The sequence below is a fragment of the Oncorhynchus keta genome, chromosome 13 (genome assembly GCF_023373465.1).
Source record: "Oncorhynchus keta strain PuntledgeMale-10-30-2019 chromosome 13, Oket_V2, whole genome shotgun sequence".
Classification (NCBI taxonomy): Eukaryota; Metazoa; Chordata; class Actinopteri; order Salmoniformes; family Salmonidae; genus Oncorhynchus; species Oncorhynchus keta.
The window spans coordinates 37647261-37675238 of record NC_068433.1 but is presented as its reverse complement, the minus strand read 5'-3'; the positions used below and the strand labels follow the sequence as shown (position 1 = coordinate 37675238).

General features: G+C 41.3%; 2 protein-coding genes across 4 annotated transcripts in view; both read left to right on the top strand.

The window, feature by feature from the left end:
- The first annotated feature begins 195 nt into the window (after positions 1 to 195).
- Positions 196 to 21835, top strand: LOC118392265 (ATP-binding cassette sub-family D member 2-like). Its single transcript, XM_035784058.2, has 10 exons — positions 196 to 1408; positions 1757 to 1937; positions 4290 to 4411; positions 8241 to 8409; positions 13613 to 13707; positions 14469 to 14614; positions 15832 to 15977; positions 16832 to 16916; positions 17113 to 17238; positions 18125 to 21835. The coding sequence occupies exons 1-10, from the start codon at positions 473 to 475 to the stop codon at positions 18336 to 18338; spliced, it is 2220 nt and encodes a 739-aa protein (XP_035639951.1). The 5' UTR covers positions 196 to 472; the 3' UTR covers positions 18339 to 21835.
- Positions 21836 to 22546: 711 nt separating this feature from the next.
- The window catches only part of LOC118392263 (kinesin-like protein KIF21A), a 41293-nt gene continuing 35861 nt past the window's right edge, over positions 22547 to 27978 (top strand). For 2 of the 3 annotated variants that reach the window (XM_035784057.2, XM_035784055.2), the window contains exon 1: positions 22547 to 22905. In XM_035784057.2, coding sequence (XP_035639950.1) covers positions 22865 to 22905 — 41 coding nt within the window. In that variant the 5' untranslated portion in view covers positions 22547 to 22864. The remainder of the gene's footprint in view (positions 22906 to 27978) is intronic. The other variant, XM_035784056.2, reaches the window with a different exon arrangement.

Below are 27978 nucleotides of genomic sequence, written 5' to 3'. Positions count from 1 at the left end.
GTGACAAGATGCTGGAGCCAAGCCAACAGACGTCAAATAAATGACGTAAATGACGTAGCTACTATGTCCCTCTCAGATATAACATGGTTACTACCAACGTCTCTCTCATAACACTCTATAACAAAATAACATTATTATTGTTTCAATTATGACATTAGTTTATTAAGTGTACTATACACAGATGCTGGGCAAATAGTCACGATACAGTATGTACAGTAATACGTACAGTAGGACCTCATTTTAATATGTCACTCACAACCGATCGTGTCTTTCCGGGGTGTTGCCCAAATAAAACACTGCCAAACCAAATGACGGAAATACTGGAACGTAGCTAGCGGTTGAGTTTTCTAGCTGAAGCATCGCACCATTGTATGAGGTAGATTGTTTTTCCATCATGATACTAACTCCCGGTGGATGTAGAACGGAATAACATCAAAGAAGACTAGCTCTTTGATCGCTTTGTAGGGGAAAGATGTCCAATATACTTGATGCGGCGTCCAGAGTGAAATGGGACCGGGCGACTGCAGCGAAGCGAGCTATCTTTCTCGCGGCCGCTGCCTATGGGGTGAAAACCCTGTACCCCATCGTCTGCAGACAATTCGTGAAACGGAAAGAATGCAGGAATAGAAGGGGGTCTAAAGGAGAGGAAAATGGTTCGACGGTGAAATCACAAACAGATGCACCGAGTCATAAAAAGTCACCTGGTGTAAACGCTGAATTTTTTAAGCAGATACTTGAACTCATTAAAATTCTATTTCCAAAGCTTGTCTCCAAAGAGCTTGGATTGCTGTCTCTGCATTCGGTCGCGTTGATATCCCGGACGTTTCTGTCTATCTATGTCGCAGGCTTGGATGGCAAGATTGTGAAAACAATCGTTGAGAAAGAACCACGAAGCTTCATCATCCAGCTGATGAAATGGCTCCTTATTGCTATCCCGGCCACATTCGTGAACAGTGTTATCCGCTACCTGGAATGCAAGCTGGCTCTCGCCTTCCGCACACGGCTAGTGGACCATGCCTACACCACCTATTTCACAGACCAGACCTACTACAAAGTTAGCAACATGGACGGGAGACTGACCAACCCGGACCAGTCTCTTACCGAGGACGTAATGATGTTTTCCCAATCCGTGGCGCATCTCTACTCTAACCTCACTAAGCCCATCTTGGATGTGACACTCACCTCCTACACCCTCATCCAGACGGCCCGGTCCAGGGGGGCCAACGCCAGCGGGCCGACCCTGCTGGCTGGGTTGGTGGTGTTTTGCACGGCCAAGGTTCTGAGGGCCTGCTCGCCGAAATTCGGAAAACTAGTAGCTGAAGAGGCCCACAGGAAAGGCCATTTGCGCTATGTGCATTCCAGGATCATTGCCAATGCAGAGGAGATCGCCTTCTACAGGGGCCACAAGGTATAGTAGGAAGGATGCATGGAGGATTTTGCATGCATAGTCACTATGTATTTATTACAATATAAATACTCATGGGTTGGATCCCTTTGAGTTGGATCCAATGCACACCCATGACATCATATCCAATTCCCAAAACTGATTTTCAAACATTTGATTGACAGCCTCCTTATATGGGCTTGTTTTAGATAAGACTGTCTCCAAGAGCAAAATAACTCAAATGCAATGTGAATGTAATGTGAAAACTATTGTAGTACATTTGTTGTAAATGTGCTATACTGTGTATGCTAGATACTTGTGTGACTGCAATGCAAACTGCCTGTTTGTGTCTGTCTGTCCTGTGTGTGTCAGGTGGAGATGCGTCAGCTGCAGAAGTGCTACCGGGCCCTGGCGGAGCAGATGAACTTGATCCTGTCCAAGCGTCTGTGGTACATCATGATAGAGCAGTTCCTCATGAAGTACGTGTGGAGTAGCTGTGGACTGGTCATGGTGGCTGTGCCCATCATCACAGCTACTGGCTTCGCTGACAGCGGTAATAGTCATCACGACATCATCTTGTTTTCTTCTAAACCCTCTTGTTTTCGAGTAGTTAGTTGTAATGGGAATAGTTGTAATGGTTTATCTCTGTTTCTGCATGGTTTATCTCTGTTTCTGTAGGTAGCCTATACCCGACTGACATTTGATTCTATTTAGGTAATTTTGTGCTAATCTCACAAAGCCCAAAAAAACAGTCCCTCTTAATTTGCGTATGCCACATACAGTTGAAGTCAGAAGTTTACATACACTTAGGTTGGAGTCATTAAAACTCGTTTTTGAACCACTCCACAAATTTCTTGTTAACGAACTATAGTTTTGGCAAGTCGGTTAGGACATCTACTTTGTGCATGACACAAGTCATTTTTCCAACAATTCTTTACAGACAGATTATTTAACTTATAATTCACTGTATCACAATTCCAGTGGGTCAGAAGTTTACACACACTATGTTGACTGTGCCTTTAAACAGCTTGGAAAATTCCAGAAAATTATGTCATGGCTTTAGAAGCTTCTGATAGGCTAATTGACATCATTTGAGTCAATTGGAGGTGTACCTGTGGATGTATTTCAAGGCCTACCTTCAAACTCAGTGCCTCTTTGCTTGACATCATGGGAAAATTAATAGAAATCAGCCATGACCTCAGAAAAACAATTGTAGACCTCTACAAGTCTGGTTCATCCTTGGGAGCAATTTCCAAACGCCTGAAGGTACCATGTTCATCTGTAAAAACAATAGTACGCAAGTATAAACACCATGGGGCCATGCAGCCGTCATACCGCTCAGGAAGGAGATGCGTTCTGTCTCCTAGAGATTAAAGTACTTTGGTGCGGAAAGTGCAAATCAATCCCAGAACAACAGCAAAGGACAGTGTGAAGATGCTGGAGGAAACAGGTACAAAAGTATCTATATCCACAGTAAAACAAGTCATATATTGACATAACCTGAAAGGCCACTTATCAAGGAAGAAGCCACTGCTCTAAAACCGCCATAAAAAAACAGACTACGGTTTTCAACTGCACATGGGGACAATGATCATACTTTTTGGAGAAATGTCCTCTGGTCTGATGAAAGGTAAATAAAACTGTTTGGCCATAATGACCGTTGTTATATTTGGTTTGTTATATTTGGATTGTTATACACCATCCCAACTGTGAAGCATGGCGGTGGCAGCATCATGTTTTGGGGGTGCTTTGCTGCAGGAGGGACTGGTGCACTTCACAAAATAGATGGCATCATGAGAAAGGGAAATTATGTGGATATATTGGAGCAACATCTCAAGACATCAGTCAGGAAGTTAAAGCTTGGTCGCAAATGTGTCGTCCAAATGGACAATGACCCCACGCATATTTCCAAAAGTTGTGGCAAAATGGCTTAAGGACAACAAAGTCAAGGTATTGGAGTGGCCATCACAAAGCCCTGACCTCAATCCTATAGAATATTTGTGGGACATTCTGAAAAAGCATGTATGAGCAAGGATTCCCTACAAACCTGACTCAGTTACACCAGCTCTGTCAGGAGGAATGGGCCAAAATTCACCCAACTTATTGTGGGAAGCTTGTGGAAGGCTGCCCGAACTGTTTGACCCAAGTTAAACAATTTAAAGGCAATGCTACCAACTACTAATTGAGTGTATGTAAACTTCTGACCCACTGGGAATGTGATGAAAGAAATAAAAGCTGAAATAAATAATTCTCTCTACTATTATTCTGACATTTCACATTCTTAAAAATAAAGTGGTGATCCTAACTGACCTAAGACAGGGAATTCTTACTAGGAATTAAATGTCAGGAATTGTGAAAAACTGAGTTTAAATGTATTTGGCTATGTAAGCTTCCGACTTCAGTAGTAGCTGATCAGCATGTGTTAACCCACAGGAACCAAGAACTTTGTTGTGTTGTGCTGATAAGAGTATATTCATCCTATTGTCCCTATTATCCTGTTAGCTGCTAACTAACTGAATGCTACTGTTGTCTCCACTAGTGGAGGTTGCTGAGGGGAGGACAGCTCATAGTAATGGCTGGAACGGAGCTCTAACCACTAGGCTACCCTGCCGCCCCGCAATTAAGGAGCCACCAACCTCATGTGTTCTCCACCCCAATCAGTGTCATGCACACTGATAATATGGCAACTGTTTGGTTTTTGGCCACAAAAAAACGAGCTGTCATTACAGTCTTACTGGTCTAAGCACAGAATGGATCTGTTCCATTTCAATCTTTAGCCCCTTTCCCTAGTTCCTAGGCCCTTCCTTAGGCCATGCCCCATAGGAGTTCACTGATCAGAAAGCCAAGGGGCTAGGGGCCCAGTATGTCATCTCATAGTGTCTCGCCTTAATTTCCCCTCTCACAGAAACCGCCGACGGTCAGACTCAGGTGCTGGTGAGCGAGAGGACAGAGGCTTTCACCACCGCACGCAATCTCCTGGCCTCTGGAGCTGACGCCATCGAGAGAATCATGTCCTCCTACAAAGAGGTGACGTCTCAGTCTTCTCTGTCCTCTCTTCTCTCTCTCCCTCCTTCTCTTCTCTCTCACTCTCTCTCTCCTGTCTCGTCTCCTCTTACATTCAAGTGGCATTATAGAGTGATAGATAGGACAGTGTTAGAGTGAGCCACCAGACCCACTCATGACAAGAGGACTTTCAAACTGTCTGTCAAGGTTGCAGACCAACATGAAGCAGCACCACAGAAGGGCCGTGCTCATTCATTGAATCATAGGGACGTAATCCCTTATTTTAATCCCAGAATGATGATGTCTATTCATGCATATATATTTTTAGCAGTCATTTATTTATGAGTTACCAGATTTTGGCCCAAAAGGACATATTATGTCCCCCATCACAGTGCTGATTTGAACGTTGTCTGTGTTGGTTGTCATATGCTCACTTCAATATTTGTGAATATGACAGTTATATCTACGGTATTACATGGATGTGAGAAAAGGGGCTGATGCACAAGAAAAATGTGCACTGGTTCACTCTGTGGGGGAGGGTTGACCTTTCAATAAGAGGAATTGAGTATTGTTGGTGTCAGACTGGTTTTTGTAATCCTTTTGCCTTGCAAATCAGACCGCTGTCTCTGTCTTAGATCTACAGTATCACACTTCCTGCTGAAGGTTAGGCTACTTTCAGTCATATCCCATACAGTGTGGAGAACACACAAGAGTATGAAAAAGGACAGAATGTGATAATTAGGCCGTTTTTTTGGATGTCACCCAACAAGCATGTGCATACAGGGATTGTTGCTGTGTGTTGCTGTGGCACCCTAAGAGGCAGGCAGTGCCTGCCGGAGATACATTCCTGAGGTAATATTCACTCACTGCAGCTCACCCTGCAGCTAGCCTATCGCAGTGTCTGAACAGGGCCACACACCCCAATGGGTTATGTAATAGTATGGTATGTTATGCTGCAGGGGCACACACATTCAGACAGACACAGGTAGTACACATTACGCTACTGCTGCTGTCACAGCACACTGTCTGAACACAGCCTGAGACTGTGGCGGTCATGACATTTTGTCCGCCGGTGATCGTCAAGCAAATAACTGCCGGTCTCACGGTAATTGACCGTTAATTCACATAAACACATTTAGCATCTTCTGGCTTCCACACACAAAGCCTACTGTCACAGATCCCCCCCGTACTGATGCTCATTCTGTTCACCAGTTCCGGAGATCTACGTCACAAAGGCTTCACTGAACGGGATTTATTATCATCAACCCCGGACTGTGTTGTCTGATTACACACCCCTGGTTTCCATTCCTCCTGATTAGTATGTTATATATTGTCGGTTATTGTTCCCATGTTTGTTGGTGGTGTGAGTACCTATGCATTGGTGCAGCTGTTATGCGGCGTGCTATATATATTGTGTATTACGGGTATCGTCCCGTGTCGGTCAAACAAGGTTTACCCTCGCTCTTTTGTTTGGGTACAGCCCAGTGTTTTTGTATACGTGTTTGTTTTGGGTGTATTAAAAACCCCGATTGTGTATCCCTGCGCCTGTCTCCTTTATACCAGCGTGACACCTACAAGCCACTGATCTTTGGAGCGTCTGCATTTTAAAAAGTCTGAGAAATCCATGTAATATAGCCTACACCATCTACACCAATAAATCTAAAGAAAGAGAGTCATACACTCTATTTATAAACTACTAGTAATTTATTGAGTAAACCCCCAGGTGGTTCTATAGGCTATGCAATTGCGTGAGAAAACAAAGTGATGGCCACTATTAAAAAGAGGAGGATCCCATCAGCTTTCAATAGGCTGGGCCTACTATATTATTAAGCACATTGTTTATCTTTACAACAGGAGTATAGCCGACCTGGCTGGCATGAAAATTCCATTCGCTAATTAAGTGCATAGATGACTCGCTAGCTAGCTATGCTGAACTTGAATGAATGTTATCCACAGTCAGCACATCTCTTAGTTGTCAATCAAATGTATTTGGCATTGATAAAATGGGCGGGCAGGCAGGCAAGTTCCCATTCAGTTATCAATATGTGGGTTGGGACAAGCATGCATTGGCAGGCCAGCTGCAGGAGGACGAGCAAGCTACTATTCCCCATCGTTAATCAGTGCAATTTTGATGGCCACTGAAAAAGTTTGAGATTGTTTATATAATGTTCCCTCATTAGATTTTAGCTCCTCCCACTCTGGCTAGCATTAGTTGTTGATCTTGTTGATATGCATAGGCATACGAGGGCTACCATTTCATGGTTGTTTGATCAATAGGATTTTAAAGTTCCCAAATGTAATACTCCAGTGGTATTTACATACGGTATTTGCAGAAATCCATTCAGGTGTATTTAGTGGCTTTTGTCGAATGATTTCTAATTATCTAAAGATGCGCTGTTGCTACGGCCTGTAAACACTCAGTCCAGTTCAAAGTGAATGATCGTCAGGCCCATGTGGCAAATGGCTTGTTTGTATATAGGCCTACTGTAGCTCTGATTGGCTATGGCGCGCAGGTCTGCGTAGACTCCGGTCTTGGACAGGACATATGTGTTTATTCTGTTTTAATTACTCCAGCATCTTAATTGTCCAAACGCATGGCCGCTTTCCCACTCTATATGGCTATAGAAATGTCACAAATGCCTTACTACATCATTCCCAAACATTCTATGAGTTTATGAAAACGTGAAAAATTCTCGCTTGTCAGAAAATGTTTATTTTATATATATATTTTTTTATGTAATGTTCTTCCTGGGGGTGTACAGATTTGAATAAGATTGAATATTGTTCAAGTGCTGTCACTTTAAGGCTTTCCCCCAATGCCACTCTGCTGGCTGGCTGGCTTTGCCTAGCTGTGAATAAACCTCCATCTGGTTTATAATTATAATCCTCCACCAGGGAAGACTACACCTAGTAGCCCTCTCTCCCAGGAGAGAGTTAACACAGCCAGCCAGCCAGCCAGCCAGCCCCAGAGGCTGCCTGCCACAACCCATGTAGCCTGTCTGTCTGGGTTCAGCTCCTCATTACCAATCCAACAGCACCCTAACTAACCTGGAAGAGATCTCCTTGAAATGTTTGAGGTTTTGCATGCAACTCATTTGAATCACGCATGTATGACTGAAGTCGATTTTTGTAGGCATGCAGCACTGTAGACTGTGCATCCTCTGTAATGTCTAGGCAATCTGTTTGTGTCTAGATAATGGCTAGATAATCTCAGTAATGATCATATACTGTAGGCCTATTTAAAAAAAAAAAAATAGAACCCTTTCCACAGAGAGTTGTACATGGAACCCAAAAGGGTTTTACCTGGAACTGAAAAGGGTTCTCCTATGGGGACAGCTGCAGAACCCTTCTAGAACCCTTTTTTCTAAGAGTGTACAGCCGTCCCATTATACAGGCTAGGACATCTGTAGGAAGGCCCCGGGCCATCATCAGTACTGTGTGTTCCCTAAACACAGATACATGCAGCTATTAAAAAACAAAAACAGCCATTGTTTAGAGTCATATTAAGCTATGAGTGAAAATGAGTTGCATAAATTATACAGAGGGCTTTTGCATCATCTGATCAAATAATGTCCCTTCACCTACTGTTATCCTGACCAGATTTTTAGTGCACACTGCAATACACTGCTATACACGAAGCTCTGCTGCTGGCTGCTCCCGTAGTTCACGTGCATTAATGTAAGTGTTTTCCCAAAGACACACACACTGCTCTTCTTTGCAAGCATCTTCTTTTGGGCAGTGGTAGGGAACTCTGTTGGGTAAGATGACCTAACTGACCCCTTTCTGTTCAGTCTGACTCCAGTGTTATTTACCTCAACGAATGACCTCTGACCTTTCTGGTTGTCTGTAATAGGTCACAGAGCTGGCAGGCTACACAACGCGCGTCTACAACATGTTCCTGGTGTTTGGCGAGGTGCAGAGGGGCGTGTACAAGCGCTCGTCCACATCTACCACGGGAACAGGAGAGAAGAAGAACGTGGCCAGGCCAGAGATGCACATCGATGGGCCTTTGGAAATCAAAGGTAGACTGTCTGAGATGTTAATCATTTAGTACACATTTGTCCAGGATACACATACACATACACATTCTGAGACACTTAAATGTCATGCTATTCCCTATTCAGTACACAACTATACCATAGTATACCACTTTACTACAGGGGTTGGTGGTAGCATCTGGGTTAGAGAGGCGGGCCGGTAGCCTGGTAACCGAAAGGTTGCCGGTTTGAATCCCCGAGCTGCATGCAGGGAGAGAGCCAGCAGCCGTAGGGTTTACCTGCCTCAATGATAATTGTGCATCTGTAACGTCATTATTCGTGATTCATTCAGGATATTCCGTAATCACGATAGCATCCACATGAATGAAGAAGTGTTCAGAAACACAATCTATTCTTATTTACAATAAAAGTGACTCCAAAATGACACAATATTCACCATTCATTTCTATTGGGCACAAAATAAACTGAAACAACCAAAATAAACAGCAAATGCAGTCACAAGATTGATGTCGTCGTTGCGTGGTAGTAATACTGGATCAAATACTCTAATACACATTTAGTTGATTTTGTCCCAATACATTTGGTTCCCTAAAATGTGGGGGGCGGCAATGTACAAAAGTGCTGTAATTTCTAAAACGGTTCACCCGATATGGATGAAAATACCCTTAAATGAAGGCTGACAGTTACTTTAACCTCATAGTCATTGTATCATTTCATATCCAAAGTGCTGGAATACAGAGCCAAAACAACAATGAAAAAGTTACTGTCCCTATACTTTTGGAGCTCACTCTATATGCACAAATGTTGAGCAAACTCACTATCCAACTGCAGCTTGTTGCCTTACAATTGTACGTTGAATCAACTTTAATGCTATTTTGTTGAGCAAACTCACAATGCTATTGCATCTTGTTGCCTTACAATTACAGTATACGTTAAATCAACATATTTTTTTAAAGGTTACAGAGAGACATAGAGTCCGCCCCAAATGGCACCCTATTCCCTATATAGTGCACTACTTTCAGTGTTTCTCCATATTAATTTACCAGTGGCAGGCCACCGCTTCTAAATCGTTGCCACATATATATATAGTTGAAGTCAGAAGTTTACATACACCTTAGCCAAATACATTTAAACTCAGTTTTTCACAATTCCTGACCTTTAATCCTAGTCAGAATTCCCTGTCTTAGGTCAGTTAGGATCCCCACTTTATTGTAAGAATGTGAAATGTCAGAATAATAGTAGAGAGAATTATTTCATTCAGCTTTTATTTCTTTCATCACATTCCCAGTGGGTCAGAAGTTTACATACACTAAATTAGCATTTGGTAGCATTGCCTATAAATTGTTTAACTTGGGTCAAATGTTTCGGGTAGCCTTCCACAAGCTTCCCACAATAAGTTGGGTGAATTCTGTCCCATTCCTCCTGACAGAGCTGGTGTATCTGAGTCAGGTTTGGAGGCAATCCTTGCCCGTACACGCTTTTTCAGTTCTGCCCACAAAATTTCTATTGGATTGAGGTCAGGACTTTGTGATGGCCACTCCAATACCTTGATTTTGTTGTCCTTAAGCCATTTTGCACCACAACTTTGGAAGTATGCTTGGGGTCATTTGCAAGCCTCCCCCTTTTCCCTCCAAACATAACGATGGTCATTATGACCAAACTGTTCTATTTTTGTTTCATCAGACCAGAGGACATTTCTCCAAAAAGTACGATCTTTGTACTTTGCAGTTGCAAACCGTAGTCTGGCTTTTTTATTGTGGTTTTGGAGCAGTGGCTTCTTCCTTGCTGAGCGGCCTTTCAGGTTATGTTGATAAGGGCTCATTTTACTGTGGATATAGATACTTTGTACCTGTTTCCTCCGGTATCTTCACAAGGTCCTTTGCTGTTGTTCTGGGATTGATTTGCACTTTTCGCACCAAAGTTTGTTCATCTCTAGGAGGCAGAACGTGTCTCCTTCCTGAGCGGTATGACGGCTGCGTGGTCCCATGGTGTTTATACTTGCGTACTATTGCTTGTACAGATGAACATGGTACCTTCAGGCATTTGGAAATTGCTCCCAAGGATGAACCAGAACTATAGTTTGATAACAAGAAATTTGTGGAGTGGTTGAAAAAACGAGTTTTAATAACTCCAACCTAAGTGTATGTATACTTCCGACTTCAACTGTATGTATACAGTACCAGTCAGAAGTTTGGGCACACCTATTCATTCAAGGGTTTTTATTTATTTGTACTATTTTCTACATTGTAGAATAATAGTGAAGACATCAAAACTATGAAATAACACATATGGAATCATGTAGAAACCAAAAAAGTGTTAAACAAATCAAAATGTATTTTATATTTGAGATTATTTTAAGTAGCCACCCTTTGCCTTGATGACATCTTTGCACACTCTTGGCATTCTCTCAACCAGCTTCATGCCGTGCCGATATTTTTTTATATTCAGCGTATATAAAAAAGAAATCGCCATGGTAAAACGTTTTGAGGGTAAAGTTAAATGACTAAAACAGAGAAAGTATGTATAAAAGATAACGGATCTATATATTAAACATTAAATATGGTCATCTTTGAGAACTGACAATCACCAAATTAAAGCTAGACAGTCAGGCAGAATCTAAAATTCCCAAAATTGCATGGCATTATTCTGCTAGAATGTTTGAGTCATTCAGATGGCATAAGAACAATGCATAAGTGTGTAGAATTGCAGGACATTTTCTCTAATCGGCACATTTTCTCTCAGCCACATGGCAAAATGTATAAAATTGCAGGAAATTCGCTTTAAAACTTAAATGTTTTCTCTCCGCCCCATGACAGAATGTGTAGAATTTGACAACAGCTACATTTTTTCTCTGCGGCCAGGAGGAGGGCCTCTAAAATGTTCAGTCGCCTGGATTTACAAGTTACAACATATATTTGTATCACTTTATGCATTCAGTCTTTTTTAAATTTTTAATTAGGTACGGAAAGTATTCAGACCCATTAACTTTTTCCCAATTTTGTTACGTTACAGCCTCATTCTAAAATGTATTAAAGAAATGTTTTCCTCATCAATACCCCGTAATGACAAAGCTACAACAAGGTTTAAGAAATGTTTGCAAATGTATAAAAAATAAAAACAGAAATACCTTATTTACATAAGTATTCAGACCTTTTTCTAAGAGACTTGAAATTGAGCTCAGGTTTATCCTGTTCACATTGATCATCCTTGAGATGTTCCTACAACTTGATTGGAGTCCACCTGTGGTAAATTCAGTTGATTGGATATGATTAGGAAAGGCACTCACCTGTCTATATAAGATCCCGCAGTTGACAGTACATGTCAGAGCAAAAACCAAGCCATGAGGTTGAAGGAATTGTTCTTAGAGCTCCGAGACAGGATTGTGTCTGGGTAAAGGTACCAAAACATTTCAGCAGCGTTGAAGATCCCCAGGAACACAGTGGCCTTCATCATTCTTAAACGGAAGAAGTTTGGAACCACCAAGACTCTTCCTCGAGCTGGCCGCCTGGCCAAACTGAGCATTCTGGGGAGAAGGGCCTTGGTCAGGGAGGTGACCAAGAACCCGATGGTCACTAGGGTTGCACATTTTGGGGAATATTCAGAGGTGGAAACTTTCCATGAGAATTAATGGGAATATATGGGAATTAACTGGAATATATGGAAATATATGCAAGTTAATATTAATGCATTTAAATCTAGATGTTTTTTGCATTGGATATATTTTCCATATCATATGGAGACAGAAACATAAACCCTTTACCGTATCATAAGTAGAAGTAATTGCAAATGATTCAATCCCTTCCAATATAAATTTTAAAAACTATTTAGTTACGAATTGAACTTTAATTAAATGAGTTGACTCTTCACATGAGGTGATTTCACTGAACAACAAAGTAAGGGAATATTGAATGATCCCCAATGACCCATCACATCTCCCAAAAACATTTGTAAAATGATAGTTTAGAAACTTAAACTTTGGTTGTCTTCCTGTCAGGCTTCCTTGTCTTCTCCCTGGACCTCCTCAATGTCCACCTCTTGAAAATCAGACTCTGAGGCCTCATCTTCACTGTCACTTTCCAACCTTGTTAAGGATGGCTCGTTGTCAGGTGCAAAAAGCCTACAATTTGTCCGGATGGCCACCAATTTTTCAACCCTTGTATTGGTCAGCCTGTTGCGTGCTTTGGTGTGTGTGTTCCCAAACAAGGACCAGTTGCGCTCTGAGGCGGCTGATGTTGGTGGGGTTTGGAGGATGATGGACGCAACAGGGGAAAGAACCTTCGGTCCACAAAGTCCCTTCCACCAGGTGGCTGATGAGATATGCTGGTACGACTGCCATATTGCATCTCCATCCCAAAGCTCTTGAGGATCTGCAGAGAAGAATGGGAAAAACTCCCCAAATACAGGTTTTGCCAAGCTTGTAGCGTCATACCCAAGAAGACTTGAGGCTGTATTCGCCAAAGGTTCTTCAACAAAGTACTGAATGGGGACTGTAAATGCAGATAGGCCATCCCAAGCCTCAGCCTATTCATTTCAGGCTACAGGTTATAATGTTTTTAAAGGGAAAATTATATTTCAGATGGTGTCAACATAATCATGTATTCTTTCATTTTGGAGTAGAATGTTCTTTTCAAAAGTCACCAGAAGTGACCTTGTCACAGACGTCCCCCCCCCCAACGCTAACTTTGCCACCGCTGCTGAAAAGAATCCTCATAGGAAACACTGACTTTTGACCAGAGACCTATGGGCCTTTGTCAAAAGTAGAGCACTATAAAGGGAGTAGGGTGCAATTTGGGACACAGCATAAGCTAATCCTGTGCAGTGTATCTTTATTGCCGTTTTTTCCAACCAACTTGGTCAAATTACTCAGCTGTAATCATGTTTTGTTTTGTTTTGTTTTGTTTTATTTTCACGTACACCTGATATGTACAAATCGACAGATTTTTTTTACCATGTCAGCCCATTTTGGTTAGTAGCCCAACGCTCTAACCGATAGGCTAATACTAATGGTGAATGTTTGCATCTGGACATACTCGTCACTAACACAGCTAGTTAGTCAGTTGGCTACATCCTCAGTATCTACAGCTGCACTTTTTTTTTTACACTTTCTCACACTTTTAAAATACTGCCTCACATTTTTCTGGCAGCCATATGTACTCTCGTTGACTGAACTGATGATCATATGAATTATTGATCGACACAATGACTGATCTGGTCTGGTCTTCTGCAGGAAGAGTCATCGATGTGGACAATGGCATTGTGTGTGAGAGTGTCCCTATCATCACTCCCAATGGAGACATAGTGGTCTCCAGTCTCAACTTCAAGGTGAGAAATATCACAGCAAAATCCTGGGCGATGTTCAGTGGTGATGAAACGTTTTCAAATGAAGTAAAAAACTTCAAATTAAGTCATATCTGAACTTATCCAATAAGAAAACAGATTTTTGTTTTCCATTTCTAGAGTGTTGTGAAAGTGTGTCCTACTGAAGATCCTGCTCAGCATCCTCCTAAATGTTGATGTGTGACACACAAATATAGTGATGTGTCACTATATTTGCCTAACTCTCTAGCCATCTTCCCCCAGGGTAGGGTTGTACATGCTTTTGTTCTTTGTTGTGTTACCGGGAAGTTAGCTCACTTTAAAATTTGAATTTCTTTTTGAAGTGAACCCTGGCTAGGAAGCACAGAAAGCACACATGTAATAATCAAACACGTACACACACACACACACACACACACACACACACACACACACGTACACACACACACACACACACACACACACACTAAATTGCACGGTATAAAATAAGGACAGTATGGCTTCCTAATACTCAACGTAAACCATGTCAAAAAAATATGTAGGGACTACATAGAATCAAGTGATTCAGACTAGTCTGGCTCTTCCAAACTCTTGTCACGGGTTGTTCGACACATTAGCTGTGATGAGACTATTCAGTACTCCAAGGCTATAACGTGTGTGTGCGTGTGCGTGTGCGTGTGCGTGTGTGTGTGTGTGTGTGTGTGTGCGCGTGTGCGTGTGCGTGTGCGTGTGTGTGTGTGTGTGTGTGTGAATGCTGTTTCTTGCAGGTGGAGGAAGGTATGCACCTGTTGATCACAGGTCCTAACGGCTGTGGGAAGAGTTCTCTGTTCAGGATCCTCAGTGGGCTGTGGCCTGTCTATGGGGGGCTGCTGCACAAACCCTCCCCACAACACATGTTCTACATACCACAAAGGTCAGTGGTTGTCACTGTCACACACATCCTTATGCCCACACATGTACTGACTCTGACACACATGTACCCATGTATAGATGTAGGATCTTCATTTGATCACTCTTTTGTTGCTGAGAATTTTCCTGCACGGCAGGAAATGCAAACTTGTAGGGAATTCAACTCCTACAAAAAATGTCCATTAATTATAATCCACATAATAAATCACATTTCCTGTTGCTGCAGGATTATTTTCCTGCTGTAGCAAACTGGCTCAAATTAAGATCCTACATTTGTACATGTAAGCTTGCATAGAGGCACACACACAGGCAGAATATTCTGTATGAATGCACACACACTCTATACACACAGTGAAAGGTATTAAAAATCAGCAGTAGGGATCCTTACCCTCTAGACTCAGTAACTGAATCTCCATGGAGAGTAAGAGAGAGAGAGAGAGAGAGAGAGAGAGAAACCAGACCTTAGAGTAGTGAAATATTTACCACATCTCCCAGGTGTTTGAAGGCTTTTCAATAATCCTGAAACGTGACACACACACACTCACAGATTTGTATTGCTATCCTTGTGGCGGCCAAATAATTTAATCCCATCCAAATTCCTATCTTCCCTTACCCCTAAACCTAAATCAAACCCTAACCTTAACCTCACCATAACCCTAAACTTACCCTAACCCTAACCTTAACCCCAAACCCTAAAACTATACTAAACCCTAACTCCTAACCGTTAACCCCTAACCCTATCCCCAACCTTAATTCTAACCCTAATTGTAACCCTAAACCTAACCCCTAAGCCTAAAATAGCATTTTTCCTTGTGTGGACCGGCAAATGTCCCCACTTGTCAGAATTTTCCTTGTTTTACTATCCTTGTGAGGACTTCTGGTACCCACAAGGATGGTAAAATAAAAACACAGACAGACACACACACACACACACACACACACACACACACACACACACACACACACACACACACACACACACACACAACACACAGTTAAATGTATTCAAAATAAGCAATAGCTAACCTTACCCTCTAGACTCTCCATGGAGAGTGAGAGAGAGAAACCAGACCTTAGAGTCGTAAAACATTTACCAGATCTTCCAGGTGTTTCAACGGCTTTACTGGAATGGTGAAACATGACACACACACACACACACTCAAACGTTTTTACCTAAATGTTGTGTCTGACTATCTCCCCCCTCCCTCTCTCTCTCCTCAGGCCGTACATGTCCATTGGAACCCTGAGAGACCAGGTGATCTACCCAGACTCTCTAAAGGACATGCATGACCGAGGCTACAGAGACAAGGACCTAGAGGTCATACTGGACATCGTTAACCTCAACCAGATAGTGACCCGCGAGGGCGGTAAGAACCCGGGGAGGGGCAGTGAAGGAAATCCGATCTGAGTCAGCCTGGAACAAAAAAGGCTGCGTGGATCCGAAGGCGTAGTAACAGGTTCACTTTGAAAAGAGGTAGCTGAAGCCTGACAAAACTCCCAGTAACCTATTTTGAAGCCATTTACCCTTGAGATGAATGATATGGTTTCCATGGGGATTCCCTAACAACAACAGACATGTACTGAATGGGGCCGTCTTAGTTCAGCTAACACATCCTTCCTCAAAACGTTTTTTGTATCTCTTATCATACTAGCGCTGTCTGTAGTGCATTTGACCACTCAATAAGTTATTTCTGTATTTTTCTAGTGGCACCAGTCTATCCCTCTCTATATCATTGGTTTTATTAAGGACATGTAGAGTGTAGTTTAATTGGAGACCAGTGGTTCTGTTATTCTCCAACAATCAGCGCTATCTTTAATTATTAGTTACTTTTATTTCTTATTCTTTTTTTTTGTTGTTGGTGTTTTTTTTGTTTTGTTTTTTTGTTGTTGGTGTTTTTGTAATAAATAAAACTGCATTGTTGGTTAGGGCGTGTAAGTAAGCATTTCACTGTAAGGTCTACCTACACCTGTTATATTCAGCGCATGTGACAAATACAATTTGATTTGATTGTGAGCGTGTTTGTGTATTTCTCCTACTGAATATTCTTGAACTTTGAACTTTCACCACAGTTGGTACCACGGTTACACACAATTTAAACCCTTTGCGTTGTTCTTTGTGTAGTGTTTAACCTACTTATTCCAATGGAGAATAAACTGTAGTCAGTGCCAGTACTTCCAATATTAAGCTGGCTGTGATGTGTGTCTGTTTGTCTGTGTGTAGGTTGGGATGCAGAGATGGACTGGAAGGATGTGTTGTCTGGGGGAGAGAAACAGAGGATGGGCATGGCTCGCATGTTCTACAACAGGTGAGACTTGGCCTGCCATCTTAGGCCTTCTTATACCCTGTTGGAAAAACATAATAGTAGATATTTAGAGGTGCTGTTGATGGAATAGCCCATATTCTTCTCTTGTTTGATAGCTGATTGATTGGTGGCTAGTTGATTTAATTCATTGTTCATTAGAGAGTTATAAATGACTAAATTCCATTTTCTTGTGTGTCAGGCCAAAGTATGCCCTGTTGGATGAGTGCACCAGTGCTGTCAGCATTGATGTGGAGGGAAAAATATTCCAGGCTGCAAAGGATGCTGGGATATCATTACTGTCAATCACCCACAGGCCTTCCCTCTGGTAAGAGAGATACTGTATATCATATCTGGACCAGTCTGTCCAGCCCAATTCTGATATTTTCTCCACTAATTGGTATTTTGACCAATCACATCAGATCTTTTCACGTCAAATATTTTTCAGAGCTGATCCGATTGTTCAAAAGACCAATTTGTGAAAAAATATCAGAATTGGTCTGCCTGTGTAAATGCAGTCATAGTGTCTCTTCCGACAGCCGCTGTGTCTCCCCGATACTTAGGCAGAGCACCATGAGTATGGCAAGCAAGACTAGTCAGATAGTTTCTTCAACGTGTAATATTTTATTCTGTACTGAGCACTGTAGAACAGTTTTAAAGGAAAACTGTATAGAAACCTGCTGAAAAAATAAAAAAAGGAAATATTTTTAAAAACAACGCAAAACAACTAATACGCTACAAGCAAATGCACCACTAGTTGTCACGTCAGCAGTGCTCTGTTCTGTATTTTCTCTGAGTTAGCCTCAGGCATTAAACTTGATTGCAGCGCAAACACAAACAGTACTACCACAATATTGTGCAAGTCTGTTCCTCTCAGGAGATTGCTGCTGCTATTTAGTTGCTTGTTTAACCTTAGCAGTCACTTAATAACCCTATTACATTTTACACAACATGACATGACACTACAAGGCTGGGCACAGCACAAAATAATCACAACATAACTGCAACCACAATAGAACAGAAGACATGCAGCATCATTAACACTGCAATAATGTTTCATAACACAACCATAAGGCCAACGACAATTGTATACTATTTGGAAATAATGTTGTGCTTGGACTGGATAATGAATGAATTAAAACGAGAAACATAGCGCAACCATGAAATAATCCCATCCTTAACCCATATTCTTGCTCCACTTTTCATACCTACAGGAAGTACCACACCCACCTGTTACAGTTTGATGGTGAGGGAGGATGGAGGTTCGAGCAGCTGGACACCGCTACTCGTCTCTCCCTGACCGAGGAGAAACAGCGCCTCGAATCCTCACTTGCAGGAATACCCAAGATGCAACACAGACTCAACGAACTCTGTAAGATCCTGGGAGAGGACTCAGTCCTCAAAACAGCCGACGCAGCAAAGGACTGAAAGAAAAGGAATGAAAGAAAGAGCGAGATGGATGTTCAGGAAAGTCAAAGTATTATTTTTCTTTGTTTCAACGCACACCGACCGCATATTCCCATACGTGTCCAGTGTTGGGGTTGAATTTGAAGAATTCCTCAACAATGTTGTTTTATAGATGTTTTCATCGCTGGAATAGTTGAGACTTAAAATCTCTGACAAGCCGAGACTCACATTTTATTTGGTTGAACAATGAAGTAAAAATATTGTTCATTTTTAGCACTTTACTCAAGTTGAGGAAATGTAAATTGTTATTGCCGTTGTAGTTATCAAGTGAAGTAGTAGGCTTGTGTTTTTTTTGCGAGACGGTATTTTTCCTTATTTTATTGTGTAGATTTGTTTGTGTTAATAAAAAAACTACTATGTACAGGAAAAGGCTCAAAGCTTTCCATAAAAAAAAAAAATGCGTAGTTTTATGAGACAAGTTTAAAAGATTGACGTTTCGGCATTTAATCGCCTCCTACGTCAGTCTTTAAACTGGTCTAATAATACGTTGTTTTAATTATGGCGATCGAGCGTTGCGCCTTTACCTGTCCAATGATGTCTACAAATGTTTTTATTTAACCTTGACTCACTTTGGTTGAGCACATCTTTATATAAACAAAATACTAGAAAGGTAATTGGATGATATCAAACAATGATCATCCAAGTTTTTACAATCATATGAAGTTATTCATTAAGGTTAGGCTAATAAGCATACAGTTTTAAAGGTAGCCCAGCTGGTCAAATTTAAAGTAACATAAATGAGTGTCCCCTTGGCGCTGGGTTATGTCATAAGGACATCTTCCTTATTACATTACTGGATGTGTTTTTCACAGGTTTTCTCCCCAGAACTGCAGTATAGTAATATATTCAAAATACCTCAGTAGCTTTCAAGTTATCTGGCTCTGCATTTTAAATAACACCCTTCCCTAGACCTATATAGTGCACTACTTTGACCGCAGGCCTGATTTGCCTTTGTTAGTGGCTAAGAGATGGTTATCTTAGGAGCTATTATTGGACATTAGTGCATAAGTGACAGCTGTTGGTCTGTTGCAATATGCTTCTGGTTAACTGAACAAATACAATGGATTTCAAGGCATCCTGTCTTGTCTCCAGTAGAGCACAGCAGGAATTGGACTGGGCTCGCTCACACAAACGCACGCACAAGAACGCTAATGCACACACACACACACACACACACACACACACATCACCTAGCAAAGCCCTCCTCACTGTCACTAGGGTAATATCTGTGGAACAGGATGTTTTGTGTTGTCTCGGTCTACAATCTTCACCCCTATAAGAAATAATGTCACATCTTCAGCAAGAGGTTTACATTGTGTTCTACGATAACCGCTGTTGTTTTCCGTTGTGGTTCAGTACGGTTTACTTGGTTGCTGAGTACAATTAACTGTTACCTTGTTATATCCACCCACACTAAAATCAATCTAGTTCAGCAATTCATATTTGTTATCAGCGACTTATCTCAGACTATATACTGTGAACTTTGTTTCTTTTTTTGATAATGTCATAAAATGTATTTTTAATGTATGCATTTTAGAGTTTGATAATGCTGCCTCTGTTCAAACCTGTGTATGTACAGTAAATCTTCTGCTGAACAAAGCTGTCAGCTCTGCAGAGGTTACTATATGTCAAATCCAAGACCAGTCCTTCTAGTACTGTAGCCTTATAGCCTGGCTGTGTTAGTGCATCACCTATGCCAGGGTTCTCCAATTGGCGGTCCGTGGACCGAATTTGGCCTGCAGGTGATTTTATTTGGCCCCCCCAAGAGCAAAACAAAAAAGTGTATTTTTATTTTTATTTTATACATGAAAGACTAAAAACACCAGCAAATCAGCTCCTAGTGATTTACATTTTGGAAATGTCAAAGTATTCCCAAGCATAATAGAATATATGTGATCGAATACAGATGTAAGCAAGGTTTGAAATTATTACGTTAAAGTCAAATATTATATATGTTTGGGCTTCTTGCCGTCAATTTGCAGACTTCAAATTATTTGTAATTATTTTCGGCCTCCCTGACTAGCCGTTCAAGAAAAAAATCAGTGACTGAATCTAGTTAATGATTCCTGCCCTATACTGTATTTTCAATCAGTAATACCTACAAACACTGAGTATACTGATTGGGTGACACATAGTAGTGCTTGGTTATTTGTTTGGCTTATACCCTGACTAACAACATCAGTGTCACAGAATGAAATCAGTAACTGCAATGGCAGAGTATTTACACTTGTTGTACACATACAAGTGCAACTACTAAATTTTTACCACTATCTCAGACTAAACTGTCTTAAAGAGAAGTGACATGGAAAATAATGTATGTAAGTTATAAATATGTAAACTATATATTGTAATGTTAATATGGTACTTATATTTGCCTTTGCATGGAATGTGTGAGTGATGCCTCAATCACATTATATTTGAACTGTCTCTTTCAATCATTGCTAAACAGAGAGCATTGTGGGAGGATAAATAAAATAAATTGCACCATGTATAGTTAGTTGTTCATGGAAGTAAAGTATTGAACTTTTGTAATATACTTGGGTATAACTACTGTTATAAATAATAACCTACATATTCAGGCTTCTCCTAATTCCTTGGGATTCTAACTAAATACTTTGTGTCTTGAAATGGACACCTGACATAGTGAAACCTGATTTGACTGTACTGTTAAAAAAAAAAGAAAAATCTGTGTTGCTCAGCCCTGTTGATAGGAAGTATCTATAGTATACTACTGGATGAAACAGTGTCTTAAAGTGACTGAGAATAGTATGAAATGAGTAGAATCAAGAGGTGATGCTTGAAACTATACATGAAAACATGTATACGTGACTGTGAGTTAGCTATCTAACCAATACTATGGATCAAACTCAAACAAAATCAAATATACTTTTGATATTCTATAAAATTGCAACTGTTAAGTTATGCCCACTCTAGTATGTTCCCACAACACTTTTACTTACTAACAATTCATGGATACAATTCTTTTGTCAATTTTTTAACAAGTGGAACATCCGAATGTAATGTATTTGACGTGTATCATAGCATTTTACTTTGTCGTAGGCAATTCATTCAATTTTGGCAACGGTGACAATTTAAGTTTGATTTGCAAAATGGTTGTTAATTTAATGGAACCTCTTGTAACTAATGCACGTGTTGTGTCATTATTTTCTTAAACTAATTTATGTTATGTGAATGGGGTCTGTATTGTGCTATAGGCCTAGTGACGCTGTTCAGTCAAGAAAGACATGGGACTGACAGACAATAAGAGGCGTTGTCTCCCCTCTTTTCTAGTCTCCTTTTGACATTTTTATGGTGAGAAAACAGACCAAATGTTTTAATTAAGCCCACCTGTTCTGGTACTGTTGTTCATTCTGCATGTGAGGATGTGCACTGAGTGTTCATTTACATCAATTCCGAAAATGTATTTTCCTGTAAATAAAATAAGACAACCACTAAGACTGCAAAACTCAAGTAATTGACTCATTCATTGGTGTGTTGTGTTGTTATTAGTCAGCATTTTGTGGTTGGTTGCTTATTCCAGCCTCAGAGTACAGGGGCATTCAATATAACGTGTATCTGGTGCCATCTAGTGTATAAAGACGGAAATTATTTGGATCAAACTGCACTTTTATAATCTTAACCAATGACCACACGATGCTGCCCTGCTCCATCCATACACCCGTACATCAGTAATGTCATTGCAACACTAACTATTAGGCCTACACCATTTGGTATTTCACAAACATATTCACGTTAGATTGGAATGTCAAACTGTATGGCTACATACAATATGCCAATGCTCTCCGTTTTGAATTAGATCGGCGGTTTTTAACTGCATTGGACGTTTTAAATTGCATTGCAGGTAACAAGCTGGTGTGATTGTTTGAGACTCAGCTCGTGGCCATCAATAATCCAACATATTCCATCAATTGGCACCTATAATTGGCCTTGAGATGGTTACCATTTACCGAACCGTTTAACATTCGTAAGAAAACGATATACATTCACTTTAATGATTACAATGAACGGTGTTAAAAAATAGAGCGGCCACGATGTTTCTTCACTCATTCAATGGGGTTGATATTTTCCCACTGTCGGGTTGGTAGGGGACATCTCAGAAGGCGTGGCTTGATTACGTTTCACTCCTCCCGTCACACACACAGGAGCGGGCAAGTGTATTTTTCTGCCCCTATCACCTCGCAAGGCTGGCCTCTACACGGGAATAATGCAATGTCATTGAAAATGTTACCTCGTATATCGTAGCCTACGTTTATTCAGAATGCGCCTCGCCCGAGATATAAGCACAGACAATAGCACGCTAATGCTGACTTCGTATTGAAATTATTTGTATCAGGTGGATGTGAGCTGCGGTGGCTCAAGCGCATCGGTAACGAAGCTGCATGCTGTAAAACCGTTAAATAAAAAGAAAACCAAGCTGTCTATATCGTGGTTGTTCCAGCAGTGACGACCCTCCGGACGTCGTAACCATGAGCGGACAGGACGAAAGTTCCGTGCGGGTCGCGTTGAGGTAAGCCTGTGACATTGGATGGTGTTCTGTTCTGTCGGAAAATAATGGTCATCCTGGTCACGCCTCTACAGGATAATGTACCTATATTATTATGGTGACAATGCCGGTGTTGATAAACCACAGCACGGGCTGTTATAATGGCCTAGTTACTGTGCAATAGCACGAATGTGTGGATAGCCTGAACATTTGCGCATTGGTTCCAAAATAACGCACAGTAGACTACAATGTGGCAAAGCAATCGACGTTTACGTAGGGATTATGGATAGCAATAACACTATGTTTCTCCCGGCGTTTATTCTAGGACACATGTCAAATGTCAAACAGCTAAAGCAACACGGCCTACAATTTCGTAGGTAATGTTTCATGGGTTTCCTTTGTTGGTGCTTAAGCTACAGTACACCTTGTCTCAGTGTCCTGGCTGCAGACATAGTGACTACATGGATTTATGAATGAAGGCAGAAGGGGCGGATTTGAAACGAGAAAGCAATACCGCTTGCGTCTGTGTGTGTCATAGATCTGTAATGTCATGTGAGAAGGATCGGTGGAAGACAGACTAAGACCTGGTTACACCGCTCTCTCGTTACTGCAGGCAGACTTTGACCCAGTACTCTGTTTACTAAGTCTCTGTCTGGACTGGGCCTTGGTTTTACAAGCCTCTCTCCTGCATATTACATGCAGCCATATTCATGAGACAATATACTAGCAGCAAGCACATCTACATAAACATGATACTGTAGAGACTGGTTTAATTGCAGACATTTCACGCAGACAGCATTTAGAGTTTTCAAAAACGATATACTGTAATTTCACGTTAAAAGCATGTAACTGCAAGGACTAAGGACTAATTGCAATGACTGCATAATAGCCCGTGAACTGTTGGCAGCATAAGCAGTACAGAGACTGTCTTCGGTGTTAAAATAGCTCCCCACAACACAATCGCAGACAGACACAAGTGTGTGTAAACCCTGCCCATGTATCCATCTGCATAGAAAGCACATGCCTCATGAATTATTTGCTAGCTTTGTATAAATCAAATCAAATTATATTGGTCACATTTACATGGTTAGCAGATATTAATGTGAGTTTAGCGAAAAGCTTGTGCTTCTAGTTCCAACATGAATATCTAACAAGTAATCGAACAATTCCCCAACAACTATTTATACACGCAAATCTAACAAGTAAATTGACGTTGCTCTTATACCCAATAGTTCTTCCCGGCTGTGTGTAATAAGACTTAAGATTTCCTGGGGTAACAATGTAACAAACAATACATTAAAAAAAATATAATACTGCATAGTTTCCTAAGAACGCGAAGCGAGGCGACCACTCTGTCGGGACCATTACTGTACGCATTTGCCAGTTATTTTTTAGTCTCTCTCCTTTGCAACTTTAATTTGGTCTTTTGTTTCCTCGACAATCAGGCTCCCAGTCTTTATTCTCATGGAGGAGCCAGTGGAGAGAGTCTATACAGGACAAGGCCAACTACTGTATCTAACTGTGATCACGAAAACGAAGACACGCATAGACTCAGATTATCAGATAGCATGTAATAACATGTTCATAATGTGTATTATAGGACCCTGAGTTCGAAAAACTCTGGGTCTTTGTTCTAAATCTCCCACACACCATTGCCTCTTCACCTGCCCCTGGGCCCTGATACACACTTTGGTACCTGTCACTAATCCAAATGTCCAGTGTATGGGCCAGTAAGCAGATCCCTTAAGCCCACAGTAAAGGGATACCTTCCCTGACCCTGCACCTTACTGCTCTCTCTGCTATTCTGAGAACTCCGGCCCAGCAGACCAAAGCTTACTTTATCACATTATGTACACATCGACTCACGGCACCCACACGCTGGCACATCCTTGCCAAGTCCCTCTCTAAGCCTGTAGCCCGCTTTTCCTTTCTCTCTCCCTCTACCTATCCCTGTTTCTCTCTCACACACACACACACACTGGCACGACAGCTGTTACAGTGGCTCATAAATAGATAGGCACTGTTTTTTCTTTCACGAAACCCTCAGACAGACGCAGACCTCCAGTACAAAATGTTACACACACTCCTGAGATCTAGAGAGTCATTTCAGAGACAGCCCTGTGTCGGTCTAAGCCTGTTTTCTGCTGTTGCCTTGGGTCCATTAGGCTGATTGTCTGTCTGTCTTTGTTTCAGAGGAGTTGTTGCATGGTAACATCAGCTTTGTCTGCTGTCTGCCAACCTGTCTCAAGGATAATGCTATTATATAGGACATTTCATCTTCTGATATAATGTAATACTTGCAGCCTGGTGGCCGCCAGATCTGTATGTGCTTGCCTTGATCCAACCCTACTGACTTGAAAGCACATAATGAGTATGTATCTGGCATCCAAGCTGACACAAAAAGTTAAAGCATCCACTTAATCATTCTTGTCGTGACTTTACAACATAATCAAAGCTGCTATCGTTGCAACCACATTGTACATTAGCCCTGACTAGTTATAGTAATATCCATAAAGAAACCCTCAACCCACTATTCAATTGTGAGTTTGCATCCCCTCCCACTGTAATTACTTCTGTGTGCTGGTGGAGACTGTCGAGCAGCAACTAAGTACATGTTTAAGACAGGTTGACTGACAGGTTTTCACTGACTTGTAGCATTTGAAACAGACACCACACACACACACACACACACACACACACACACACACACACACACACACACACACACACACACACACACACACACACACACACACACACACACACACACACACACACACACACACACACACACACACACACACACACACTCACAGCGATCACCAATGTAGCTTGTTGTTGTTAGATACACAGCCTGCCGGTGCTAGTTGGCCAACTGCTGTCAGTTAGCGAGGCTTAATGCTTCAGCCCCAGTTTCATGCACAAGGCTCATATGGTGCATTATCATCCTAATGCTCTTGTGAAGTTAATGAGCGCGACAAGTAAAAGTTCAATGTTTTGGCACCAGAAGTGCACAGTCCTGTTTTCACCGATTCATTGGTGAATTACTGCGACGGAGTCGATCAGTGACTCTCATGAACATATGTTTTCCGACACTGCTCTTGAACATAAATGACTGGCGCATAGATTTTGGTTCCACTTTTTCTGTGCTTTACACAACTTCGTTTTGTGCTCATTACACCTGTTTCATGTTTTTAGGCCAGCGCTTTTAAAACACACAGACAAGGCTATAGCTGTCCTGGACGCAACTATATTGAAGTATTTATTCACTGGGCAGTATCGTATGAGTTCAGTCTAAATGGAATAAACATGGCCCGTGTAAGTGTTAGTGTGTTTGATCAAGTAAAGTGTGCCCAAAGGAGCCAGTCAAGTGGTCGTTTCATCAATATCCTTGAAGTGAATGAATTATGCATACCCTCAAGCCTGGAGCTAGGCAACAGTGGTAACAAACAGTGTTGTTCGTTTCAGGTTTCAAGTTGTTCATGTTAGAAGCTAAACAGGCCTTTTACACTAGTTCAGGTAATGTCAAAAGAAGACAATTATTTCAGAAAGCAATAGAATTTACACTATAACGGATATGCCTTGTTTTGTTAGTGTGATATATAGAGTGCAGCTTCTGTATCAGATTTTCACATGTGGGGCATAAGTCACCAAAACAGCCGCTATTGTGCAATGGGACCAAACCCTCACAGAGTAACATCCTTTCCACTAGTCAAACTGTCTCCATGATTAAAACAAACAAAAACGTATACCCCTTGCAGTTAAGACACTTTGCAATTAAGAACTTTTGTAGCACCACAGCTACTTCTAAATTTCAGTCCAAGCCTGGTACCTTTTTTAAAAGGTGTGGTTATGACTCCAACGCACAAGATGCCCCTCTTCGGACACCTTGTCTATGCTGACCATCCACACCTCCCATTGGGTTTTCAGTGTCCATCAAAGCCCAGCTGCTCCTCCTGCTCTTAGCTCAGGGTGGATTACTTTTAGGAGAAGAGTGCACTTCCTGCCACGGCACTAGAAAATGATATGGTTTTACAGTACATTCATGATACATATGCACAAACCGCCATACAAATACATGCAAACCAGCTGCAGGCACACGTCATGTGATATTGCAACGTTTCCTTACTTATTACGGGAGACAATAACAATAGTTTCAGTACCTATTCAATTTCATTCACTTCTCTCAGTATACAAGTAAGGCTATGTGTTGTAGCTGAATCCTTCTGGCTGAGACTCCTCTATATGTATTTTACTCTTAGGCCATAACTGATAACTGAGTACTTCTTTGTGTCTCTGTCAGTGTTGCACCTTGTATCGTTCCCTCGCCTACAGCTTCTTTGTTTATATATAGAGAGATGGGTCTCTTGACTCTCTTCTGTCGACAGGCACTTTGCAGCTGAGCTGCTGCACTCAACCGCCAGCCCAGTGATGTAGTCAAGTCACTAAACCTTGAGTCCGTGTCGAGTTCCCAAGTCCCTAGTGTTCGATTCCGAGTCCAAGTCCAAGTCCTTTATACTCGAGTACTACAACATTGCCCCAGCCTGTTAGCCTGTTTACTTTCTAAAATTAGTTTTATTTTAGTTTCACATATAGATAGATATAAGATATTTATCTTTCACACAACACACAACAAGATCATCACAACATGCCCTTAAACCTGAACATGACCAAAATACAAGCCCTTAAAACGGCACAACAGAATATCACAAGATAAGCTTGTGTTGGCTTGGGGTCAGATACATTAACTTAGCCCAGATTGATAAACTAATGTGTTTTAGGAGTCTCACTGTTATCCCATTGCCAGAAGAAAATAACGTGTCTCTCAATTTATTTTCTGCAATTATCACTCATTGCCCTTGGCTGTGTCACTGCAAAACATTCTTGGGTTGTTTTCTCCCATCCAAAATAACTCCAACTCACAAGGTTGTATGTCTGCTAGTGTCATCCTCTTATCTGGTGTTTTGAAAGAGTTCCCTTTGTGACATAGTGCTATTTAACTGCCCTGAATGTTTCCACATATGATCGCTGTTATTTTGTGTCATTCATCATAGTGCTTGGCTTGAGGAAGAGAAGATGGGTGTGTGTGTATGTGTG

What these genes read in the sequence shown, in the direction of transcription:
- LOC118392265 (XM_035784058.2), top strand. Translation starts at nt 473, where the DNA reads ATGTCCAATATACTTGATGCGGCGTCCAGAGTGAAATGGGACCGGGCG. An exon ending in TACTGGCTTCGCTGACAGCG is followed by an intron (nt 1,938 to 4,289) that starts GTAATAGTCATC and finishes CCCCTCTCACAG; the next exon opens with AAACCGCCGACGGTCAGACT. An exon ending in GCTCGCATGTTCTACAACAG is followed by an intron (nt 16,917 to 17,112) that starts GTGAGACTTGGC and finishes CTTGTGTGTCAG; the next exon opens with GCCAAAGTATGCCCTGTTGG.